Genomic DNA, 20,816 nt, shown 5'->3' on the forward strand with positions numbered 1-20,816 from the left:
ACCGCCATTAAATGCGCGACCACGTAAATCCCGGTCTGCTGAAAGGCAGGAATCTGCAGAACAAGTGTTCGCCACCCCTGACACACGTGCGTACCAAAACTGCATTGTTCGAGACAATAAAAGTCGGTGACGACTCCATTTCGCCCACTTTTCGGAATCTGATGACATAATGCGATTCCCTCGTGGTGGGAACGTAATAACGAGCGCCCCCGTCGAGCGATCGAGGGTGTCCCCATTATGCAACAACCCCGAACGAGTTCACCCCTTCGTCTGGGTTAGTCGAACAGGGCGTCGCCCGTCGTAAACCAGAACCTAGAAAGGGCATCGGGTCGGAAAAAATTTGATCGTTTTGGAAAGTTCAGGGCACGAAGAAGGTCGCGTCTGCTGTGATGTAAATCCGGACTATGCTTTCACCCATTGTCTGCATTTGCATTTGGATGAAAATTGGGCCCAAGTCACGGATCGTATGGGTTTTACCGTTAAATTCGACTCGGTTATCGCGCAACGTGGGTCGGACGTTATCGCGTGTAATGATTTATTTTGCTTGGAATTATTAAATTTGAGATTCGTAAACAACGAGATTGGCAAACGTAATTTACGATCGTACCGAGAAAATAAATATGCAATATGCGAAAAGTGTGTTGACCGACATAAAAATTAATTGGTTTTATGGGGAGCGCAGCCGCATTAATCTTTGTTAAGGAAGCACCGATGATTGGCTTTGTCGCGGTTCGAGTACACGTGCTAGGGGCGTCGCGAATGCTACGTCGAGGCCATCTATCGTCGGACCCATGCAAATGATAAAGGAGGCTATCACTCGAGTGCTCGGAGTGCCATCTTTGCGGAAAGCGAGGAGGTGTTCCGCGCGGGCGATAACGATCCGCGAATTAATTATCCTAATGAAAAGAGTTCAGTTGCGCTTTTTACAACTTCGATCGCTTTTTTTTTTCTTTAATCGAGAGGTCGATCCGTTTGCGTGTCCGCACGAAGCATCAATGAGTTTCGGCTTCTCCTCTTTCTTCTAGAGAAAGTGCAAAATGACTCACCGCGAAACCGGCTATCACTTTGAATAATGATATGGACAAACTGTGTTTGATCTGAAAGTAACGGACACGCGAACAAGAGATTTTTTGTTTCGACGCGAAAAGTAAACGCTCGAATGTTATTTAGACCCCAAATTAGGCACCTTTGTACGGGTCCGATTGTGTTTCTCTTGTCGTTTTATTATTTTCTTGTGTCGCTTTCACACTTCCGTCAAAATATGTTGGCAGTGCGCCACATACTTTGCTTCTTTTTGAATTGTTACACTTGATTTTTCTCGTTATTTTGTCGCTGCGGTTCTATTCTTGGAACCGCATTCTTACCGAGTTACAAGTTTTTCTTTTTGCCACCCGGCCTAACAACATAAATGCGAAATATTTACATGTTGCGAAACATAAAATCAAATAAACATCGAACGGCATGTTGCTGATCGCTTCACCGATAAGCTAAACTTGTCTCTGGGTGTATTTGTTGACACGATTTTTTATCGTCTCGCAAAAACTCCAAAGGTCTCGAATGAGGAAAATTCCTTCGCGAAAACGTCCTTGGTTCCGTACTTCATGATAACGAACGCACGGAGAACAGTTTGAAAAAACAATAACAGGTTATGGTCGCAAAGTCTAAGATCGAAAATCGTAATTGCGTTAGGCGAAGGCGACGAATCCCGCCGCCGCGTTCGGAAAACCGTGGGTTTTTAATCTCTCCTGTAATCGCCTCCTATCGGGTTTCCTCACGGCACGTGCTAGTTTTTCCGGCAAAATGTCGCAGCAAATACCAAGCTTCGACCTTTCCGTCTCGACTCCTTCTGCTTCGATCCGCGCTCCTCCGCCTTTAATTATCGTCATATTCTCTTCCGCGTCCGCCAATTTAAGTGCGGCCGCCCGAAATAACTCCCGATAATTGACAAGTTGGATGTGGTCCAGCCTTGACAAAGCCCTCATACATTTCCGAAAACTATTGCAACTCGCAGAGGTCCGCTCGTTGGCAGGTATTCATCTAAATAGACAGACGATTGAGCGTTTCCGTGAACCGCAGCGCACCGCTGTAAAACGAACAGCTTCTGTTAACTATTAGGAATCGTATAAACAAATCGACAGATAGCAGCGCGATGGCACTTCTCGGAAAAGCGTAGTCGCGAGCGATTTGCGATTCGATTTGGGCGATTACGGATTCGATTCGGGTCGTTAATAACTTTCTAACAATGCACTCGGTTTTATTCAAAAAGTACGTGTGCGGGTCGTCGGTTATCATACAATGGGACGTCTTTACTCGTGGGTTGCAATCTGGCGACCAATTATCTCCGGTCATTTTTTAATTTGGGTTATTTCAGGGGATAATCCGTCAAATGAGTCGTTATCTTGTCGCATTACACTCCGGCAGCTCTGCACTACGTCCTGTTCTTTTCTTTCTCTTCCACAATGCGCTGCGACCTTGTACGCCATCGCAATTAATGAATTTCGCGGCTATATTTAGATCGAATTGCGTTTGAAACGAAACTTATTAAAATTTTTGTCCTGTCACATCGTAATGTATGCGATAGTCATCGACGGGTTAGATTTTAGTGATTAATGATTGAGAGGTGTGTTAAATTCGCACGTTTCTGCGTCATTCGCTTTATTCGCGATAGACGATGCAACGAGCGGAAGGTCAAACTTTATCTGCACGTATTGAAATCTTAAATTGCATATGAAATTGGCGGCCTTTCGAAAGAGAGGCTTTTCTGATCTTATCTGAGATTAATTAATCGCGAGCGATGATTGGACGTTTAAAGGCCACGACAATTTTTCCGGATGGCGGAGTTCGCGAGCCGCGTTATCGCTAATCGGTTGTTACGTCCGACAGGAAGACGACGAAAAACTATTTAATGCAAATCTCGCGAGAAGGACTGTTTGATTTCGTTAATTTGACGATGGAAGTCGTATCAGCACCACATTGTGTTATTTTTTCTGTGGCATTATTCAACGATAAGATAAGTAGATAGGAGGGAGCATTCCATATACACAGTATGTCGTGATGCAGTAGTAGTTGTGATGTTTTCGGAAGAAAGTGTTTTTACCGATGTCGAGGTACGGACGGGTAAATACGCCGCTTTTACCATTCCAAAAAACGCTCTAGAATAATCGCCGCCATAAAAATTTTATTACCTTATGCATGCGACCTGTAAGTTTTACGGCCTTTCATAAAGACATCAACCACACTTCGATCATAATTTTCCAAAGTGGACGCCACGCATTAGAACGCTCCCATAATTAATCGAACATCGAAAAGCAATTAATTATTTTTAATTAACGTCCAGATTGATTTTTGCCCATCGATCGACTTTCTAAACTCGTCAACACCGATGAAGCAATTGTTTAGATAAAGATTATGCCTCACGGGGCTCGCCCTTATCGTTCTCGTTCACAAAAAGATATTTTTATCGTCGACCGTGTTGATCTAATGCATGAATTATTAGTCCGCGCATTATGCACCACAGGAAACTCGACGGTCTTCCATTACCTGCCTCCAGATAAGGGTCGTGATCGATGCATCCAATAAGCTTTTTTTAATTAAAACGTTTTCTGTCGACGAACCGAAATTACGTTATCGGATAATATGTAAATGCTGACCCAGAAAAATTCACTTTACTTTTTATGTCATTAATCGTAATACTTTCACTACTTATAGCCCTGTCGTCGGCTTTATTCTCGCCGAACTTTTGCCCAAATCGGTTCGGCAAATATTTGATTGCCTTATCGTGTTTGCGGAACGTAGGCCAAAGTACCGGTCTTGAACTTGGATTAGGGACGACCGATAGCTGCATGGTTACGTTGTCGTAACCAGAGGTACGTCTTTCTTTCCTCACCTATCGACGACGAATCGAGTCGTCCGTCCCTTTTCGAGGAGACCCCCGGCCGGCGTCCACGGTACTGCTCCACGATATCTATCACAGAGCACTCGGCAATGAAATATGGCTCAATTTACTCTGACACGCATTCATTAAATCCCTTGGCATCTATTAATTGATTCAATTATGTCCGTTTCCATATTGCCTCTCTAATGGAGCAATCAACTTTAGATAAAGCCCTCTCTGTGCGATTTTTGTCGAAGGCCCGCTCGAAAATCGCGCTCCGCGAAGTGTACGTAGTACGTACGGAGAGGGGATCCAAGTGTGCCGGTGCTGGTTGCACGGTTTTCCAGCAGCAGTGCGCTTCTATATTCGTGCTGGACAATTCCTTTCCGAATCGTCCATCGAAATTTCCAGTTCGCGGTCCGTATCTGTGCGGTTTTTCGTTTTTGGTGCGTCTGGCATAGGGGAATTGGTCTTCGGAGGGCCGGTGAGTGGCTATTTTTACGTTTGCGCGCATGCAAGATGGTTTGCGCGCGATACATCAATGTCAATCGTCGACCATGTTATTAATGTTGATAATTATTTATGTTTATTGCTCAATTAGGGACGGTTCTCGAATTCCTCGAGTGCTAGAACTAGAAGTGGAGCTCGAAACGTAAAAAAACGAGGATTTTGCTCTTGCACGTTTTGTTTACCGGTTTATTTATTACTCGTCGGTATTCAGATTAGGTAATGGTGCGATTGACATGTCGGTTTATTTTCTGTGACAATGACAGGTGACGGCCCAATTCCTTCTAATGACATAATTGCCTTTTGTGCAAGAGATAACGGAACGGAGGAACAAGATTAGAATTGAGCAATCCGATTATGTGTTACTGTTTGTTGGTTTTGGACCGGCACGGCGGTACGGAAGTCGGGCTAAATTTACACCGGTCAGAAGTCAAAATGTCGATTCGGCCCGTCAAGCGACGTGGGACCGTTCGATATGTGTCTAGCTTTCCACTTCGTTTCTACTCGTGTCGAACGTGAAAGTGGACAACTGTTCGTAGACCTTTGAAACGTTATCCCTTTACGCAAGCGATACACGACTCCACCTGCAGCAGGAGCTTGTGCCAGTGACAAGGTAGTCACCCGAATTTTTGATTAGTCATTTTGCTTTTCTCCTGCCAAGAATCCTGAAATAATTTATTGTGTTTTCTGGCTTTGCGGGCGAGCTTTGGATTGTAACAAATCCAACGGACGCCGCGGCCAACGAAACTTTAATCGTCGTTTTGTTATCGGGGGAGTGCCGAAGTTGCGTTCGTCTTTTCTGACCCTAAACTAATTCTCTATATTTATTAACCCTTTTAAATGTCTCGAGCTAACGCGGCGACGGATTAATTGCACGCCGTTGCCCCATTTCCTTCGGTAAACAAGCGGCGATCGGTTCGTCGTAGTCGTAGTATTTTTCTTCACTTTCACTTTTTCGTTTTTGGTATGAAATCCCGGCGCACGCTTCCTCCTCAAAATCCCATTCTTGTCCGAAATTACCATTCTCGTGGATTAGATTTCGTCAATCGTGATCTCCGCGCCTATTCTCTTCGCTTGGCAGTGACATCACACTCCGGTCAAGTATCTAATAGAAAGCTGATTCGTTATTTGATTCGTCCCATTAAATTGTCAAAAGTAAATGGTAATTATTGTTATTAAAGATTTTTTATGTGCTTGGGAAATCGTTTTAAAAATAATCCTATTTACGATTCACCCAAAAAGACTACAGAAAAAGCCGTGACTAATGTTTATGAGTAATTGTCCGTCTGGCGCTGCCGTTGCGCAACTCTCGTACATGACGAGAAAAATCCACAATTTTCCGATCGTTTATACAACCGACTGCGGTATTTTCGAAATGGGTCTATGGCATGTTTGCGTCTGCAACACATTCAAGATCGTCCAAACAAAACGATAAAAAATACACGACTCTTCTTATTTCAACAAGAGCATTTCTCAATCCATTCGCTCGTTTGATTGTAGCACTTGGGAGCTTTTTTAAATAAACATCGAAACGAACTTAATTATTTTATTGTGGTCGTCGTCGCCGCTTTATGCACACGAGTCCGAACCGAAATTGCACGGCGAGCGCAGCGAGCTCCACTAAACAAACTCGGACACCTTTGACCTTTCCGACCTCCATCGGGAAAACCACCTCCGGACTTTTAAATGTTGGAAAATTCAATTAGCCCTCGCTGAATCCAATTAAAATTGCACAAGTACGTTCACGTCGACTGGTTAGGTATTAATGCATCGTTGCACTTCGCTTTTCGCCTGATGCAATCCAGTATCGAGGCAGATTTGTTCGGGTGCGTTGCATAACCCTCGGGACATACGCAGGAATCTCGCGGACGCAATTTCCATGTATTAATTCGATCAAAATCCATCAGACGGAACGCGATTAGTAATTTGCACGTGAACCGACGCAGAAACGCCGAGATCTCACCAAAGTGTTAGAAGTGGTACGTTGTTCTAATGAGCGCGTCGTTGGTGGCATAAATCAGGACTGGTTTAATTGGAAACGGCTTCTGACTCGGTAAACAACACGTTATTAATAAGCTATAAAAATTACGCCAGATTTTTGTTGTCTTTTGATCTCGTCTTTGTAAAACATATGGTCTCTGGTGCACTGCAGTCGATGATTCACCCGGAGCCGTCGATTCTGCCAATTTCAACCGGAAGATGTGGGAATAATGGTCCGGAAAAATAATTAGAAAGTTCGATTGTCGCGACTCGATCGGATTTTAACAGTTTTTTTCTAGGTTTCCCTTCGGTGAGTTTGACGTAAAAATCGTGAAAGTTTTCGGAATTCCGAATATGGTTAAATTCGACGAGAGGTATTTAAATCTTGTCGATGTCTGCATTTTTTACCACTGACGAAATTGTCGTAGGATTTTTGGCGACAATTAGCGATTTTTTCTTTCCGCGGATAGTGGTGAAAGCAAAGTATTCATTTCAAATACGCGGGAAGCCGTCTGTTAGTTATCTGAAACTTCGATAAATAAACTGGTCACCAAAAAATTCAGAAAAAATCACTGATCTTTATTCTGTTAGACGGCATAGTAAACTGGTAGACGGCATAACGATGCAGCACTCAAATTCTGTTTTTTCACAACTTGTGGTTCGTCTTTTATCCGAAAACACATCTCGCTCTTCTATTTTTTCCCATTGGTCTTCGTCAATTCTTGGGATTAGACGACATAGCAATGACATCTTCTTTTTGGCTTTGTGCGACTACTGTTCCACAAAACTTTGGCGTACTTTTCTCTGAAAATCACACATGACATTTTGCCGATAGCCCTATGACTGTGTCGGATGTTTGGAGGAGGTCCAGACAAGTAGGCTGACGCAGGAAACCGCCTGAATGACTCGAAGATTAAACAAAATATTGTTATAATTTTTCAGCAAAAATCATGTAGTATGCGCTGGTCTAGACTCTTACGTTGCCAAAAGGCGTGGGCGAAAGTCCAGGTCTGCCATGTAGGTTAAGTCTTTTTTATTTTGGCGTCGACAGATCGTCGATTGTCGGGTTGATTATGATGTTTTCGCGTGTCGGCGTGGGCAAAACACGCTCTTCGATTCTTAATTGTCGTTTTTTTCGTGTTGCCGGTGCGTCGTTTTTGTGCAAAGTGAGCGAAAGAGTCGGTTTATTGCCGTAATTTGGCCAAGTATTAATAAATCAAATCTGCTGGATCGGAGCCAGTGTCGTAACGTGATTTATTATTTATTGGTGAGATATTGAAACTTATTTTGAAACGAAACACATCGAATTTTACGGGTTCGTAATTATAAATAAGCGACACGGTGGTTTTGTGGAAAGTAACGAGTTCGCGGCGGTGTTTATGTCCGAGGCTTGCGTCAATGGATAGGGCAGAGATCGAAAATGAATGAGAGTCCTGTTCCATAGATGGAACGTCTATAATTATTATTGGTATGGCAATTTGTTCGCGGACAAGTTGGCAAACAGGTATTGATAATGTGTCTATATATAAACCATCAGAAAACCTTGGAATATATTGATGTCTGGAATTAGCATGCAAATGCACATAACTGTTCACTGTTCACAATCACACCACTTTCGACATTTTTTTCTTCTCGACCGCGGTGTACTGTTAGGTTTTGTTTTAAATGCCGACGTCGTATTGACTTGAATGGTCCAGGAGCGACGCAGGTTGATTTGTGTACGGACGAGTTCCGAACCGCCATTATATTTAAATGTACGAGCGAGGTAAAATCGGCAGAAAATCTCTCATAAATTACCACACACCCAGCGGATTTATCGATGATACGCGTTAATATTAACCACTAATGACTCCATCTTATCGGTGCCCATCGGGAATTAGCATAATTTATGGAAGCACCGACTCGAACACGTCTTCGCTAATCACCACAATGACCCGCATGGTCCATCAATTTATCATCCGACCAGGTAGAAAAACACGATCAAACTTTACCTCTTCTGATTAACAACCATTTCCTCGATGGCCATCATTAATAATCGTTTTTGTGCGTATCCGCGATACGTTGCAACAGGAAGAAAGTTGATGATGCGGCTGTTGATTAATGGACGCAGTGGATCATCAGCGAACGGAAGATTTCGGGATTCAGGATGAAACAAACGTCAGAGTGTGAAGATACGTCACGGGCGTTTCTCGACGGATGGATGACGTACGGGAAGACATCAAAACTTTGATTTTTAGTTGTTTGTAATAAAGTTGGCGGACGGTTTTAATGTAAGCTGTCGCTTCCTCAATTTGTAGTTATCTAAACACACATGTTTGGTTATTCTAGTTGGGAAAATGTAGTATCTGTGGAAGTGTAAGCAGGCCGAAAAGTTGCCGATTTGTTGATTGGATAACGGGCTAGGGAAAGTGTCGAAATCGAGACAGAGAGAGAATAGAAGATTCGGCAGAAGCGATTAGTGTAGAAGTTTGTGAAACGCGGAGTGAAAAATTGCCGTGACAGAGAAGAAGGTTCGAGGAAAAAAGTATTCTTATAATTTTAGAATGCGAACGTCCGTTTAGACGATGTGCCAGTATTGTCTTCGACCGTTGGGCAATCCGAATCCTATTTTTAGCTCTTTCTACAAACCCAGGATTTGTTACTTCTAGAACAGATTTCGATGACATAATAATACGTTAAGAATGTGGAATCGAAATCGGCAACGACGTTGTAAATCCGAAAGTCTTTTATGAATCAACAGAGCATTTTGCTAATGCCGACGCACTTAGCCTAAAAAACATAGATATGAAAGAGTGAAATGGCAGAAGTTCAAAAGAAACCCCAGAGAAAGATCGAAATATCTAAAATTAATTTAACTATTTTGAAGTTTATGAGCGTGCAGAATTAACTTGGATGTTATTATCGGTTATTACTACGAACGTTTAATCGTTGACCACATGAAATCGTTCAAGAAAAGTTTGAAGTAAAAGATTAGATTCATTAAAAAAGTCTTCGGCGAGTCAGCTTGTGAGGTTTCGAGGATCGATTCTGACAGATTTTGGTGAGCGGCATCTACGAGTATATTGGTTCTACCCGCGTCCGGATGCCCCGTTCGGATTTCTCTCATTATAATAAATGCTGTATGCTAAGCGATTCTTTATAAACCATTTAAATATGTTAATTCAGTCCCATGTATCATTACACATGCCGTTCGCATCCGACGTCCTCCTGCCATGCAATTGTTTATTTACCTACTTGGAACAACTGCCACGCGAACGTTGAATTACGTCCACTCGTGGAGACTTTCCATTGCGATTTTACCATAAATCAAATAGAAATTTGTAGTAAAAACCTAATAGGTTTCGACACGAATCGCTCGCTTTCCCCAAAACCCTTCGCTTTCGCTTGTAGAGTCCCGATTTTCCCGCGAAAAATCAGCCGACTTGTACTAATCGGACGTAGAAAGTTAATGACATGCAAATAAAGTGCATTAATTTATTTGCCTTTCCGTTAGACCTACTTCGGTTTGGTTCTGCGGCAAACGAGCGCCCCCCGAACGCTCCTATATTTGTTATTACGGGAGTCCGTAATTAATAGCGAACGGTGGAGTGTCAGGTGTCGGCTTTGAAAATATAATTTATTAAGTTGAGCGCGAACGTCGAGGATATTTACTGGTAATTGCCGCCTAGACGAGCAGAAAGATTTATGCCCGCGGGAGCCGCGGTCCAATTCGAAATGTGTCAAGTTCGGCAAAAACCGGGCTGCTCATTTTTCTATATTACGTGAATCATGCGGGGACCGGACCCACACTTAGTCACGTCGCGTAAATAAATAATTAAGTCGGTTAATGTTAAGCAAACATTAATTTACACTATTTATATACTATGTATAAGATGGCATCAAACACGTTCGAGTATCCTGGGAAATCTTTTTATAAATAAATAGTCGATTTATACACTACCCAGGCATAAACAAACATTCATGTAATTCGATAAACATCGTATGTAAGTGGATTGTTATTTGAGCTACCGTGCGGTGGACTAATTGGAGTGGATTAATGCCAATTTTGACGATCGGTTTGGGAGCGCTAGAAAAATTCGCCAAGGGTCGCCAATTGGGTTAGCGTGTCCCTCAGATTTTATAGCTTATTAAAAAAATGTAGGTCTCGGAGCGTTATTTTTATTTACTTATTATCGTGGTTAGCTATCTTTACGGTTATTGATTTATTCTTGGGCTACCCGCAATTTGTCATCTCATTTAGGCTTGCTGTGATTCAGGACTGCGCGGTTTGGTTGTTCTAAAAAAAAACGTTAATCACTTTAAATGTTCTTTGTCTCTGAACTTTCCATACTGTTTCATGTTTATGTTGGATTCTCGAAAAATTTTCGTCCCGGATCGAACAGTCGCAGCGATATGACGTCCGTGTTCTTTGAACAGACATGTTTGAATGTTTATTTTGTTACCTCCATCGTGTCAATTCCACCTTCGCATGTTTTGATTGTAACGTATTTGACAGACGTATCATTACTCTTCCTCTGTCGATTCTACTTCGCTTTGCTTCGTAACAACTGCTGGAGGAATGTTGAAAATTCAATCTATCAAAGCACTTGTGATAAATTCTCACACGTAGGATTGTTTCTTCAGCGCTGGAAACATAAATTACAAGAACAGTCAATAAACACTTAAAATTTATACAACAGTAGTGGCCCCGAAGTGTTTAAATTTACTTAAATGTGTTTTTTAAGTGAAGGTAATTTGAGATGGTCCCACACACGAAACAATCATTCACTTCAAAGGCCACCAGCCATATAAAACCCAAACCTGTGACACACGAAAGCCAAAAGAAACAATTCTCACGCATTGTGAGCGTCGAAGAACTAAAATTAGGCCCTATTGTTTCGACTGCTTGCCGTGGAAACAACGACAATGCTGCAGGCATTAACAGTCGGTGCGGTGCCGATATCGTCCTAATCGTGAATCGTTCCTTTCTGCCGCAACCCTCCGACAGGGATTCGCTTATTACACGTCGCTGGAGTGAAAGGTCACTGGTTTGCGTTGCCTCACGCCGTGTCACACACAGCGGCGACATTCTCTTTACGGCAGCAATAAATAATAAACGTTTTCATAAAACGCCGACAGCTTCTGTTTGCCGACCCGACGTATCCGCAGCAGCGGCCGCTTTTGCAATCAGTAGGCCATACGTGATCTAAAAGTTTAATCAAAGCCTCTGTCGAAATCTGGTTCTGAGCCGATCTAATAAATCACAACTTCATCATGGCTAAATCCTTGCAGGGTTTCCTGCACTCCCAGTGGATTCTTGTCGGACGATCAATCGATCGGCTGGCTTCCTGATAAGTGACACCCGACGTTTTTACCATATACACACACACACACCGTTTTGCGTTTTCGTGCTTTTATTATTTATGGTCGTTGTACATGCGGCGCGTACAAGCATCGTGTGTGCTTGCTATAGTGATGGCAATAAATCAGTCTTTGTTAAGGAGCGGTAACGGCTGAAACGTTATGACGACGAGGTGTTTAAATTTTTCATAAATCATCGCGGCAACGAGATTGGCCTAGGTGTTTTCACGAGGTGAGAATTTTCGTAAATCAACATCGACGCGTACCGGATGATGTCACGAACTTTCCCTTGAAGTTTTTCCAAATTGGGCATGTGGGCCAGATCTCCAACCGCGCTCGCAGATAACCACATTGTTTCCGCCACTGTTATTATATTTGCGTTCTAGATGTACAGTTACGCAGGTGTTAATAGGCCGCGGACGGTTTTTTACAGACGCGGTCATCTAGATCGTAACCTAGATGGTGCGCCGAAACGCGCGCTCTTGCTAAAAAATCTCCATGGACACGTTTCTAACGTTTCGATTCTTTTTGCAGGAAACATTCCACCGAGCGCAGGAAACGCAAGTCGAGCACAGGTTTCCGGTAAGTGATTATCTCCATTAATGAATTAATTAGGCGTAATAGATTCTTATCTCTGCGAAAGTAGAGGTAGGGCGAAATTCTGCCATAACAAATCGTCCGACCCATTTTCGGTGCATTGCTCCGCTAAACCGCCCGACCGTGTTACGAATCGTCTACTACGAATCTCCCTGTATTGACGTCGTCCGCATCTGCATTGATAATTTCGGAAAGTCTTAGACGGTTTCCTTCGTCTGGCTGCACCACGATAAATAAGTCGCCGTCGAGGCTGTGCATTAACGTCTGCAAAAATGCGATAAATTACGTCCAGACTGGAAAAAGAACACCTCCCGAGCGGCTCGGCAGAGACAAGGAGCGTGCATTATGCCATCAACCCTTATTTGATCGGAACGAGTCGGGGTGAAGGCTGCCACCAAGGTCGACTCGACCGAGATAATCGCCTCGGACGGCATTCCGGAGCCATGTGAGAATCCGTTTGACGGCTCTATAACGTCGTCGCGAAGATAAGCGAAAGAATGAGGAACCGGGCGCGGACCCTGAGCTGGACCTTTATGACGTAACCTATTCTATTCGCGGGGATTACGTACCGGTGTGAATCTTGTGGCATTTCCTCGAATTGCATCATTGCTACAGATGTTTACAAGCTACTTGATTTGATGTAATTGACCTTAACTTTGTAATCGTAGCAGCACTTTGAAGCCTTTGAATGTTCGAGAGTGCATTACCTACGTAATGTTTTTGATGTTGTAAAGAGGAGGTTCTGCTGAGCGTCTACCGTCGCCGAACACAAAAATACGAAACGGTGAATATGTACTTCCAGCCGGACGCAGTATTCCGCGGTGTCTCGTTTGCCGCGTACGACCCATACGTTGTCTGGCACATCCATTAATCAATCAATACGCCCTACGACGCCGCCTTTTCTGCGATTCTATGTATCACTCACACGAACCGATCTTTCCACAACTTCTTGCTGCCGCTTCCCGCAAATCACTTCTCCCAACTCCCAAGGCCGCCGCCGCAATCCGCCACGTCAAACAAAACTATGTCAGTTTATGTTCCAGAAATCTCTTACGCAACTCGCCGTCCAAACAGTAACGTCACCACGAATCCTCGAACTCCAATGTCCATGCTTTTTCACATCGCAACATTACCATCGCTTTTTGGAGTCTCCCGTCGTTATTGACTAAAAAATGTCAAGCTTAATTGGTTAAATTAACTCGCCGCGAAAGAACACATGTATCAGACACGCTAAATAGCGGCTTGTTATGATTTATCGAGGAGAGGCATATAAATTACCGATCCAATAAATAATCGTCCTTTATGAATTGAGACAACCTCCACGCAGAGCGGCTGGCTGATTCGAAACGAGAGTGTTGCCGCAATGTCGCCAGGCTGTCTGCGAGTGTCGGTCGACGCCTGACACAGAAAAAATCCACATCCGAGGTGGGTTTTTCGGTTCAAGTGGGCGACTGAGTGTCAGAGGTGTAGGTCTCAGAACCAATAAGTCTGTCGATTAAAAGAGCGGTCGCGTCAGAGCCATTGTAATTGCTAATCGGGCGATGTAAATATTCAGATTTAATTGCTCACGCGAGCGATTACCTCGAACGGATGTATAATCGATTACGGCATGGCAAGGGGGAAGCGATAATCGACGGTACTCGAGATAAACTACGTCCGCTGATTTTCGAAGAATGAGCTGTGCCTGCGTCCGGAGTAGATCTCGTGGTTTAGAGCATCTTTACGTTTCAGAACGCATAGGTTTTGCCGACGACGACATAGCGATGCGGACTTCTTTAGGGGATTGGAAAAGCGGCTCCCGATGAGGGTCGTATGTTACCATTTCAGAAAATCGAATTGTCTTTTTTGTCTTTTATTTTACGCTATAATAAAAATTCCATTTTATTGCGATTTTTCTCGAAAGAAAAAGTTCTGCATAAAGGATTGCTGTTTTCAATTAAAAAAACTGCCTCTCTCCCCCCGCCGGATAATTGCCTGCCTTCGAGTGGCCTCACCGAGTTATTTATGCGTGAATAATTTTAATTGCGTTTGCTTTGGTAATTTATTCGCGACTATGTTAATCGAGGAACGTTCCCACAATATCGACACAATAAAGTGGTTCATTGTCTGTCTTTGGCGACCCACACCGTTCTATAGTTAAGCGCAAAAAAAGACGAACGACTCAAACAGGTGTATATAACACCGGTCGAAAATATAAATTAACTTTCGTAATAAGTAACTTGCAGGTGCGCATTATCAACAAAAACCAACATAATTACAATAACATTGATATTTATGAAAGCGCTTAATCACATTCTTGTAATCTCGCACTTACTCGGAACGAGATAAATAGGTAGAAAGGTGGATAAATGTTTGGAAAACATGCCATTTGGAAGGCCGCTGACAAACAATGAAGCTTAGTAATTTTCAAATGACGCCATTCTCCCACTTAATTTAAATGTGATAAAAATTAAGTAAATAATTGGAGCGTCTTATGCGCAGGTTTTTGCAACGTTCTGCCCACGGTACGCCCCTTCCGATAATTCGATTTTATGAATGAATCCGGCGATTTATCGCTTGTTGCCACAATATTCTTATCGTCGGTTGACGCAACACAACTCCTTACGTAACGCAGAAATGCGCAACACATTCTTCACGATTGATGCGGGCAAAAATCTCGCGTCTTCCCCCCGACATGTCGCAATTTGATTTGATATTTGCTGTTGTTGCCGATCACCGTTAAAAGTATCTGTGTCATGACCAAAGAACAAGAGCCCAAGGCTGCCATTGTCGAGCAATCTCCGAAATCGAAGGGTCAACATGTCGTTGCACTTGATTTTGTAGGGCTTGCGGGTCTAAGCGGTTGGAAGGTTTCTTTCTGTCTACGAATCGTAGAATTTTTCGTTTTGACGTAGTCAAGGTTCGTCGAAACACCAAAGTGATTGAAGTCTTTTTACTGCAGCGATTTCTACAAAAAAAAACGTATTATTAATTGCCCAATTTTTGACTCGGGTCAAACAAGAGTTGTATTTTTAGAACGCATAACCAGTGTTCGAGACGGCATAGCAGCGGTTTTTTCCGTAAACTCCAGAAATATTGTGTTAGATCATTAAAATATCCATTTTGAAATTTGGACGTCGATCTGTGTGTAAGGACACAATGTTTTCGCTAACAATGTAAATGTTTTCTCACATGTGTACCGTATTTGGCTCTTTGTGCGTCCGTACAATCGCCTCTCATTCTTCTTAATTTGTCATTTTTGTTCGCTACGCAAACACAGATGCGAATGTTGTCTTTTCGCACACTTGAGCGATTCCTCGGGACAAAAACGTATCCTTGGAGCTGGAGAGCAACGAAGCGTCTTGCGAATATCGAGACGCGCTTTGCCATTTGAAGAAGCTTTTTTTCGAACTGCAGTTATATTGTTTCGGTCAGTGTTTCTTGACGTCATTTGTTTTGCTTTATTTTTTACGGACGCCGACTGTTCCGCGAACCATAAACGAAAAATTCGTACTTATAATTGTTTAATTTTTTTGGTGGAACAACATAAGCGCGCGTCGAATTCATGGAGATTTTCTCGCAATTATGGAAAAAATTGCGTTAATGATTTCTCCTCGTGAAGCGGTTTTCACTAATATTTTATTAATGAGGTTTCTTTTCGTAACAGGCCGAGTTGACACTTTCGATGTAGGTATATCTGTTTCGTGGATTTGATTAGTGGGATGTTTTATAATGCGATTGAAGCATATGTATATATTTATCTTTATCAGTGAGTCACGAGAGTATATTTCGACACTATTGTGATTGTGTAAGTTTACATATTCATTTTTTACGAATAAATGGTTTTTTAATGTTGTGTACCGTTTCACGATATTGTCGCGTTTTTTGTTCCTTTAACCTAAATATAAATTGCGTAACTTTTTCGTCGAACGGTAAAAGAGACTGTGCCCTTACTTATCTAACGAATTAACAATTCCACTTGTCAGTTATTTACGACAAAGGTGTAATTGCACGACGCCACAATTTTTTTTCACGTTCGGTGGAGTCTATCGATAAATTATACTTATCGTTTTGCAAACTATTCAATCTAAACTGATAAGTGGTTGCAGTGTCGCTTAAATATAACAATTGTTTCATCCGTACAAAGTCGTTGATTAATACCTCTCCAAAAAGAATCTAGAAAAAGCAGTCAGCTTCTTCTGATAACGTTCACGTACCCACTCCACAAAAACGACAAGCAAGTCAGTTATCTAGCGAAGAGTCTACCGCCGAGACGTGCACGCAGATTCGCTTAATTTAGAACGGAATGTGCCATTAAACTCAACTATACTTAGGGCGTATCAAATTTAGAACAATACCTATTCTCATTGGGTAATTTGATTAATTTCAATTACGTCAACTGACATAACCGAGCAAGAGTAACGACATCGCGAATTAAAATCCCATCGTTCGCTTGCAGAGTAACGCAGCCGGGATAGCACCAACACTGAGAGGACCTAAGAGTTTGTGCCTGAAGCGGAACGGCGACAGTTTTGGCTTCACGTTACGACATTTCATCGTCTACCCACCGGATTCGATAGCGGTGAGTACTTTGGGAAGGTTTTTGAACGTTTTCGACAATTCGGTGTTTGCAGGAGAGCGATGGGAGGTACGCGGCTGTGGGGGCCTTGTCTGCCCCTATGGACACCATCTTCGTGAAACAGGTCAAGGATCCGAGTCCGGCGAAAAGAGCGGGATTGAGGCAAGGGGACCGTCTGGTGAAAGTCAACGAGGTGCTGGTGACAAATAAGACGTACGCCCAGGTGGTGCAGTTGATACAGAACACCCCCGAGTGGCTGTACTTGTTAGTGGTGCCTAAGGAGGATGATATTCTGCAGAGGGTAGGTTTTGAGTAGTGACATTCAAATTAGAATCATGGAGCCTAACTGGATTGGACATTGTTCTGTTATCTAATCATCTAAGGCGAACATAATGATCGCCATTAAACAGATTTATCAATTTTTGCAAATACCATTACCATTACGTGATGACTTTCGAGAAAGTCGGGTTCTTCGAAATGGTGGGTTATTTTAGTTCTTTTGGGAAATTTGGCCTTATCAAGGTTATGTTGTCCGCTGTGTTGATGTTTTATTAATAGATGTAGCCGTCGATTGTTTTTGTTGGAAATACATAACAGTGTGATAATAGTTTTATATGATGCGGCGAATGCAGTTGCGAAATCAAAAACAACTTTTCTACGATAATCCTTTATGAAATTCTATGAACAGAACAATTGTCTTATCGATGAGATAATACCGTTGGTGTGGTAGACTTACACCAAGTTAAAACGCCGCCTTGAAGATATGTAGTTATTTAAAAAAATTAAACCGACATTGTGTCATTATTTAACTTATTTTATCAATGTTAGTATGTTTTATAAAAACAAACCATTATTTTTATCTGTATTAATTGACTTTCAAATTTAGAAAAAAAACAGCGATTATTTTTTCCTTGTACATGAATGTATGAATGGTATCTGCAATTAATAAAAATTTTCGACCACACGATATTGATAACCGTATCACAGTCAACATGAACGTGTAATTTATGATCGTGATTTTATTGCGAACTTACGAAAATATTTGTTTCTTGGGTGTATTCAAGGCCTGATGATCTAGAATTTGTCTCTCTCTTTTAGTATGTACAATTTCAAGTAGTCGATACAGTTTTTCCCACAGCGCCGTGACGCTCTAACTTTGGTCATTTTATAATAATAAGACGCACAATCGTCAAGCTGTTTGCAACGATTCGATGTGGAAATATAAACCCAGATTACGAATCTTAAATAAAATAAGCCAGTTAGTGTTTACATATCAGTATAATTTTAATTACAATTTTTTTTAATGTACATAACGTTTGCAACTAACACTTTAGTTCGTCCATTCAGAATATTTCAAATATTTCCTACATGTAAACAGGTGAGCAAATTATATTCCACTACCGTGGTGTATTTTATCCCTAAATTCGTAAACTTTTAACATCCAAATAATTTTTGCACATCCTACGGTACATTCGTGTCCTCCCCGCCTAAAAGTTCCATTCATACACGAATTCGTCAAACTTTAGTGCTAATATTGACTTCTTTCTTCAGTTTGACATAGTGATAAGAAAACTATCGCCCGGTTATAAATTAAACAGGCCAGTAGTCACGTACGAGTCCACTAAAATACACATTGTCGTATGCATACAGCGTCATCCAGTCGAGCTATCTGTCCACCATTAACGCACACTATCTATCGACTAAAGCAACCATGTTCCACTTTCGTGTTCTCCAGGTAGTCAATATGCTCTAAAGTAAATTTCATCCTTCTCTTTTTAGTATTTTGCCGAGACCGCCTACAACCCCATCAGCAACCAAGACGTACCTCGCTTTGTGAACGACCGCCAAGCAGCCCAGCACTTCCTCGCGCAAACTCTGTACCCTGGCGAGTTTCAAGTGGACGCCATCTCGTGGAGGTCCCTCCAGAACTCGTACGGTTATGACTACAAGCAGCCGCTGTCGTACCGTTCGCAGAGGAGCGCCGACAACCTCGACATAAAGGATACGCTTAATCCCACCTACTACCCCGATGATTCGTTCAAGCGCCAACGGTCCCGGGCGCAACCCCAAGTGCCTCCGGTTCGAAAAATGGGCCGCAGGGCGAGCGACGGCTGCGCTTTGTACGACTACCCCGAATTGACGGACTACGCGGATATGAAGACGATACAGAGAGAAACCCAGAACCAGGAGATGCCGGCTTTGAGGTATCCGAATGCGGCCGGATGCCGCTTGAGTCTTGACGCGGGGAGGAGGGAGTCGTCGTCGTCGTTAACGTCGTCGCTGGCCGACGGCAGCAAAGATAGTTTGAATTCGTACGATTCGACGTCGACTCTTACCGGGCACGAGACGGACGATTCGGCGATCATCTCGAGGTTGAGGAGGAGTCTGCAGCAGAAGGAGGAGTTCTTGAAGATGACGCCCGAGGCGACGGTGAAACAGAGGGAGTTTTACAGTAGGCCGAAGAAGTTGGAGAAGGCGATGTGGCCGCCGGTCGAGTCGCCGTCGAAGGGAAAACCGACGCATCAGAACTTCCAGAGGGTGAAGAACGACATCGAGAACGAGAGGGAGTTGCAGTCGGTGAGTGGAGGAGTTCCGGTGGGGTTGCCGCAGCAGAGGGGGGCGAACTCGCCCAACGATAAGCTTTTCGTGGCTAATCAAGAGAAGATCAAAGAGGCTGCTACTGCACCCAGCGGGTTGGACCACGTGGAGCAGTTCAACGGGTCGTTTAATGCGGAGAGCGATACTTCGGATGAGAGACGGTACGTTCGGCACGAAGTTTTCTATTGGTTGTAACGTTTCCCCTCGCAGGCTGTATCCACCTAGTGTTCAGATGGTGCATAAGAGGGCTCGCCAGTTCGAGAGCGGCAGGCCTCTCCCCGAAGACGACCCGATCCTCAGCGATCGCACCAGTTTCTATCGGTCCGAGCTGGCGAGGCTCAGCTCGAAGAAGGTCGTCCCGAACGTCACCGAAAGGGCGCAGGAGTTCGAAACTAGGTCCAGCGAGCCGCGACGAGACGCTGTTGCAGTCCCGGCGAGCCCGAAGAAGATCCAAAGGGACTCTAGGTCGTTGGAGAGTACTGGTAAGTTGGATCCGAGTCGACGACTTGTGTGTGTACTGATTTTGGTATAAAGAGAGCTCCAGCAGCACTAGTAGCGTCGGCTTGAGCATCGGCGAGCTGGTGGCCAAACGACTTTCGGGAAATGTAATGATTTCCACTGGAAGTAAATATATTCACTGTCCACCGCCCTCAGAATATGGCAAGCCCACAGGTTAGAAATAGGTGTTGGCGCGAGTTTATTAATGGAGCGGGGGCGTGACAATTAAATTCATTGACTTGGGCAAAGTGGGATGTTTTATCGCGGAACGTGCGAAGAAGAAAAAATGCAAACTCCCTATTGCGCGATTAATCTCATCTCAGACACCATCATCAATTATGGATTTTTCTTCGCGTAATTGCATCGACTTGCTTCAAATTTAGATGTCACGCCCAACGTTGCAACTAATCAAATGCCTGCGCGCTAACAGTTATGGCGATTGACTGGAAGTTTTAAACCGAATGAAGATATTTTTTGTTTTCACACTTACTAACGGTTAGAATACGTTTGGTAGTGTTGTGTTATCGCACTCTATATGTATTTTGTTATTATTGTTGGCCGTAACTTTCGAATTAACAAAAGATAACGCTCTTTACGACTGCTAGAGAGTGATGTCACGTCTCACCATATTTGCGACAACTCAATTCGACGCGTTCGTTTTGAAACAGGTCGTTAAGGTTTCTCAACTTCTTACTTCCGTCGGTGATGTTTACAACGTTTTTAACTTTTTCTTGGAGTGTTTTTTCTCCTCGGTACATTTTTCGCGGTGCTTTCACATTTTTCCGTTCAAACTTCGTCGTAGTATTGTTTGTGCAAACGTAAAGAACAACTGTCTGTCTTTTCCGTAATCACAGCGTAGACTTG

The 20,816-nt window shown here is 43.1% G+C and overlaps 1 protein-coding gene across 11 annotated transcripts in view; it reads left to right on the forward strand.

Annotated features, from left to right (window-relative positions):
- Window positions 1-20,816, forward strand: part of LOC135136161 (rho GTPase-activating protein 21) — a 37,336-nt gene that overhangs the window by 7,873 nt on the left and 8,647 nt on the right. For 7 of the 11 annotated variants that reach the window (XM_064065309.1, XM_064065310.1, XM_064065314.1 and 4 more), the window contains exons 3-8: window positions 12,236-12,283; window positions 16,737-16,859; window positions 16,912-17,157; window positions 18,636-19,615; window positions 19,665-19,936; window positions 19,989-20,126. In XM_064065309.1, coding sequence (XP_063921379.1) covers window positions 12,236-12,283; window positions 16,737-16,859; window positions 16,912-17,157; window positions 18,636-19,615; window positions 19,665-19,936; window positions 19,989-20,126 — 1,807 coding nt within the window. Of the gene's footprint in view, window positions 1-3,053; window positions 3,118-12,235; window positions 12,284-16,538; window positions 16,649-16,736; window positions 16,860-16,911; window positions 17,158-18,635; window positions 19,616-19,664; window positions 19,937-19,988; window positions 20,127-20,816 lie in introns of those variants that run through there. The other 4 variants (XM_064065311.1, XM_064065312.1, XM_064065317.1 and 1 more) reach the window with 4 other exon arrangements.

This window comes from Zophobas morio, unplaced genomic scaffold (genome assembly GCF_036711695.1).
Source record: "Zophobas morio isolate AGI-343-1 ecotype UQ-CSIRO unplaced genomic scaffold, CSIRO_AGI_Zmor_V1 ptg000026l, whole genome shotgun sequence".
Classification (NCBI taxonomy): Eukaryota; Metazoa; Arthropoda; class Insecta; order Coleoptera; family Tenebrionidae; genus Zophobas; species Zophobas morio.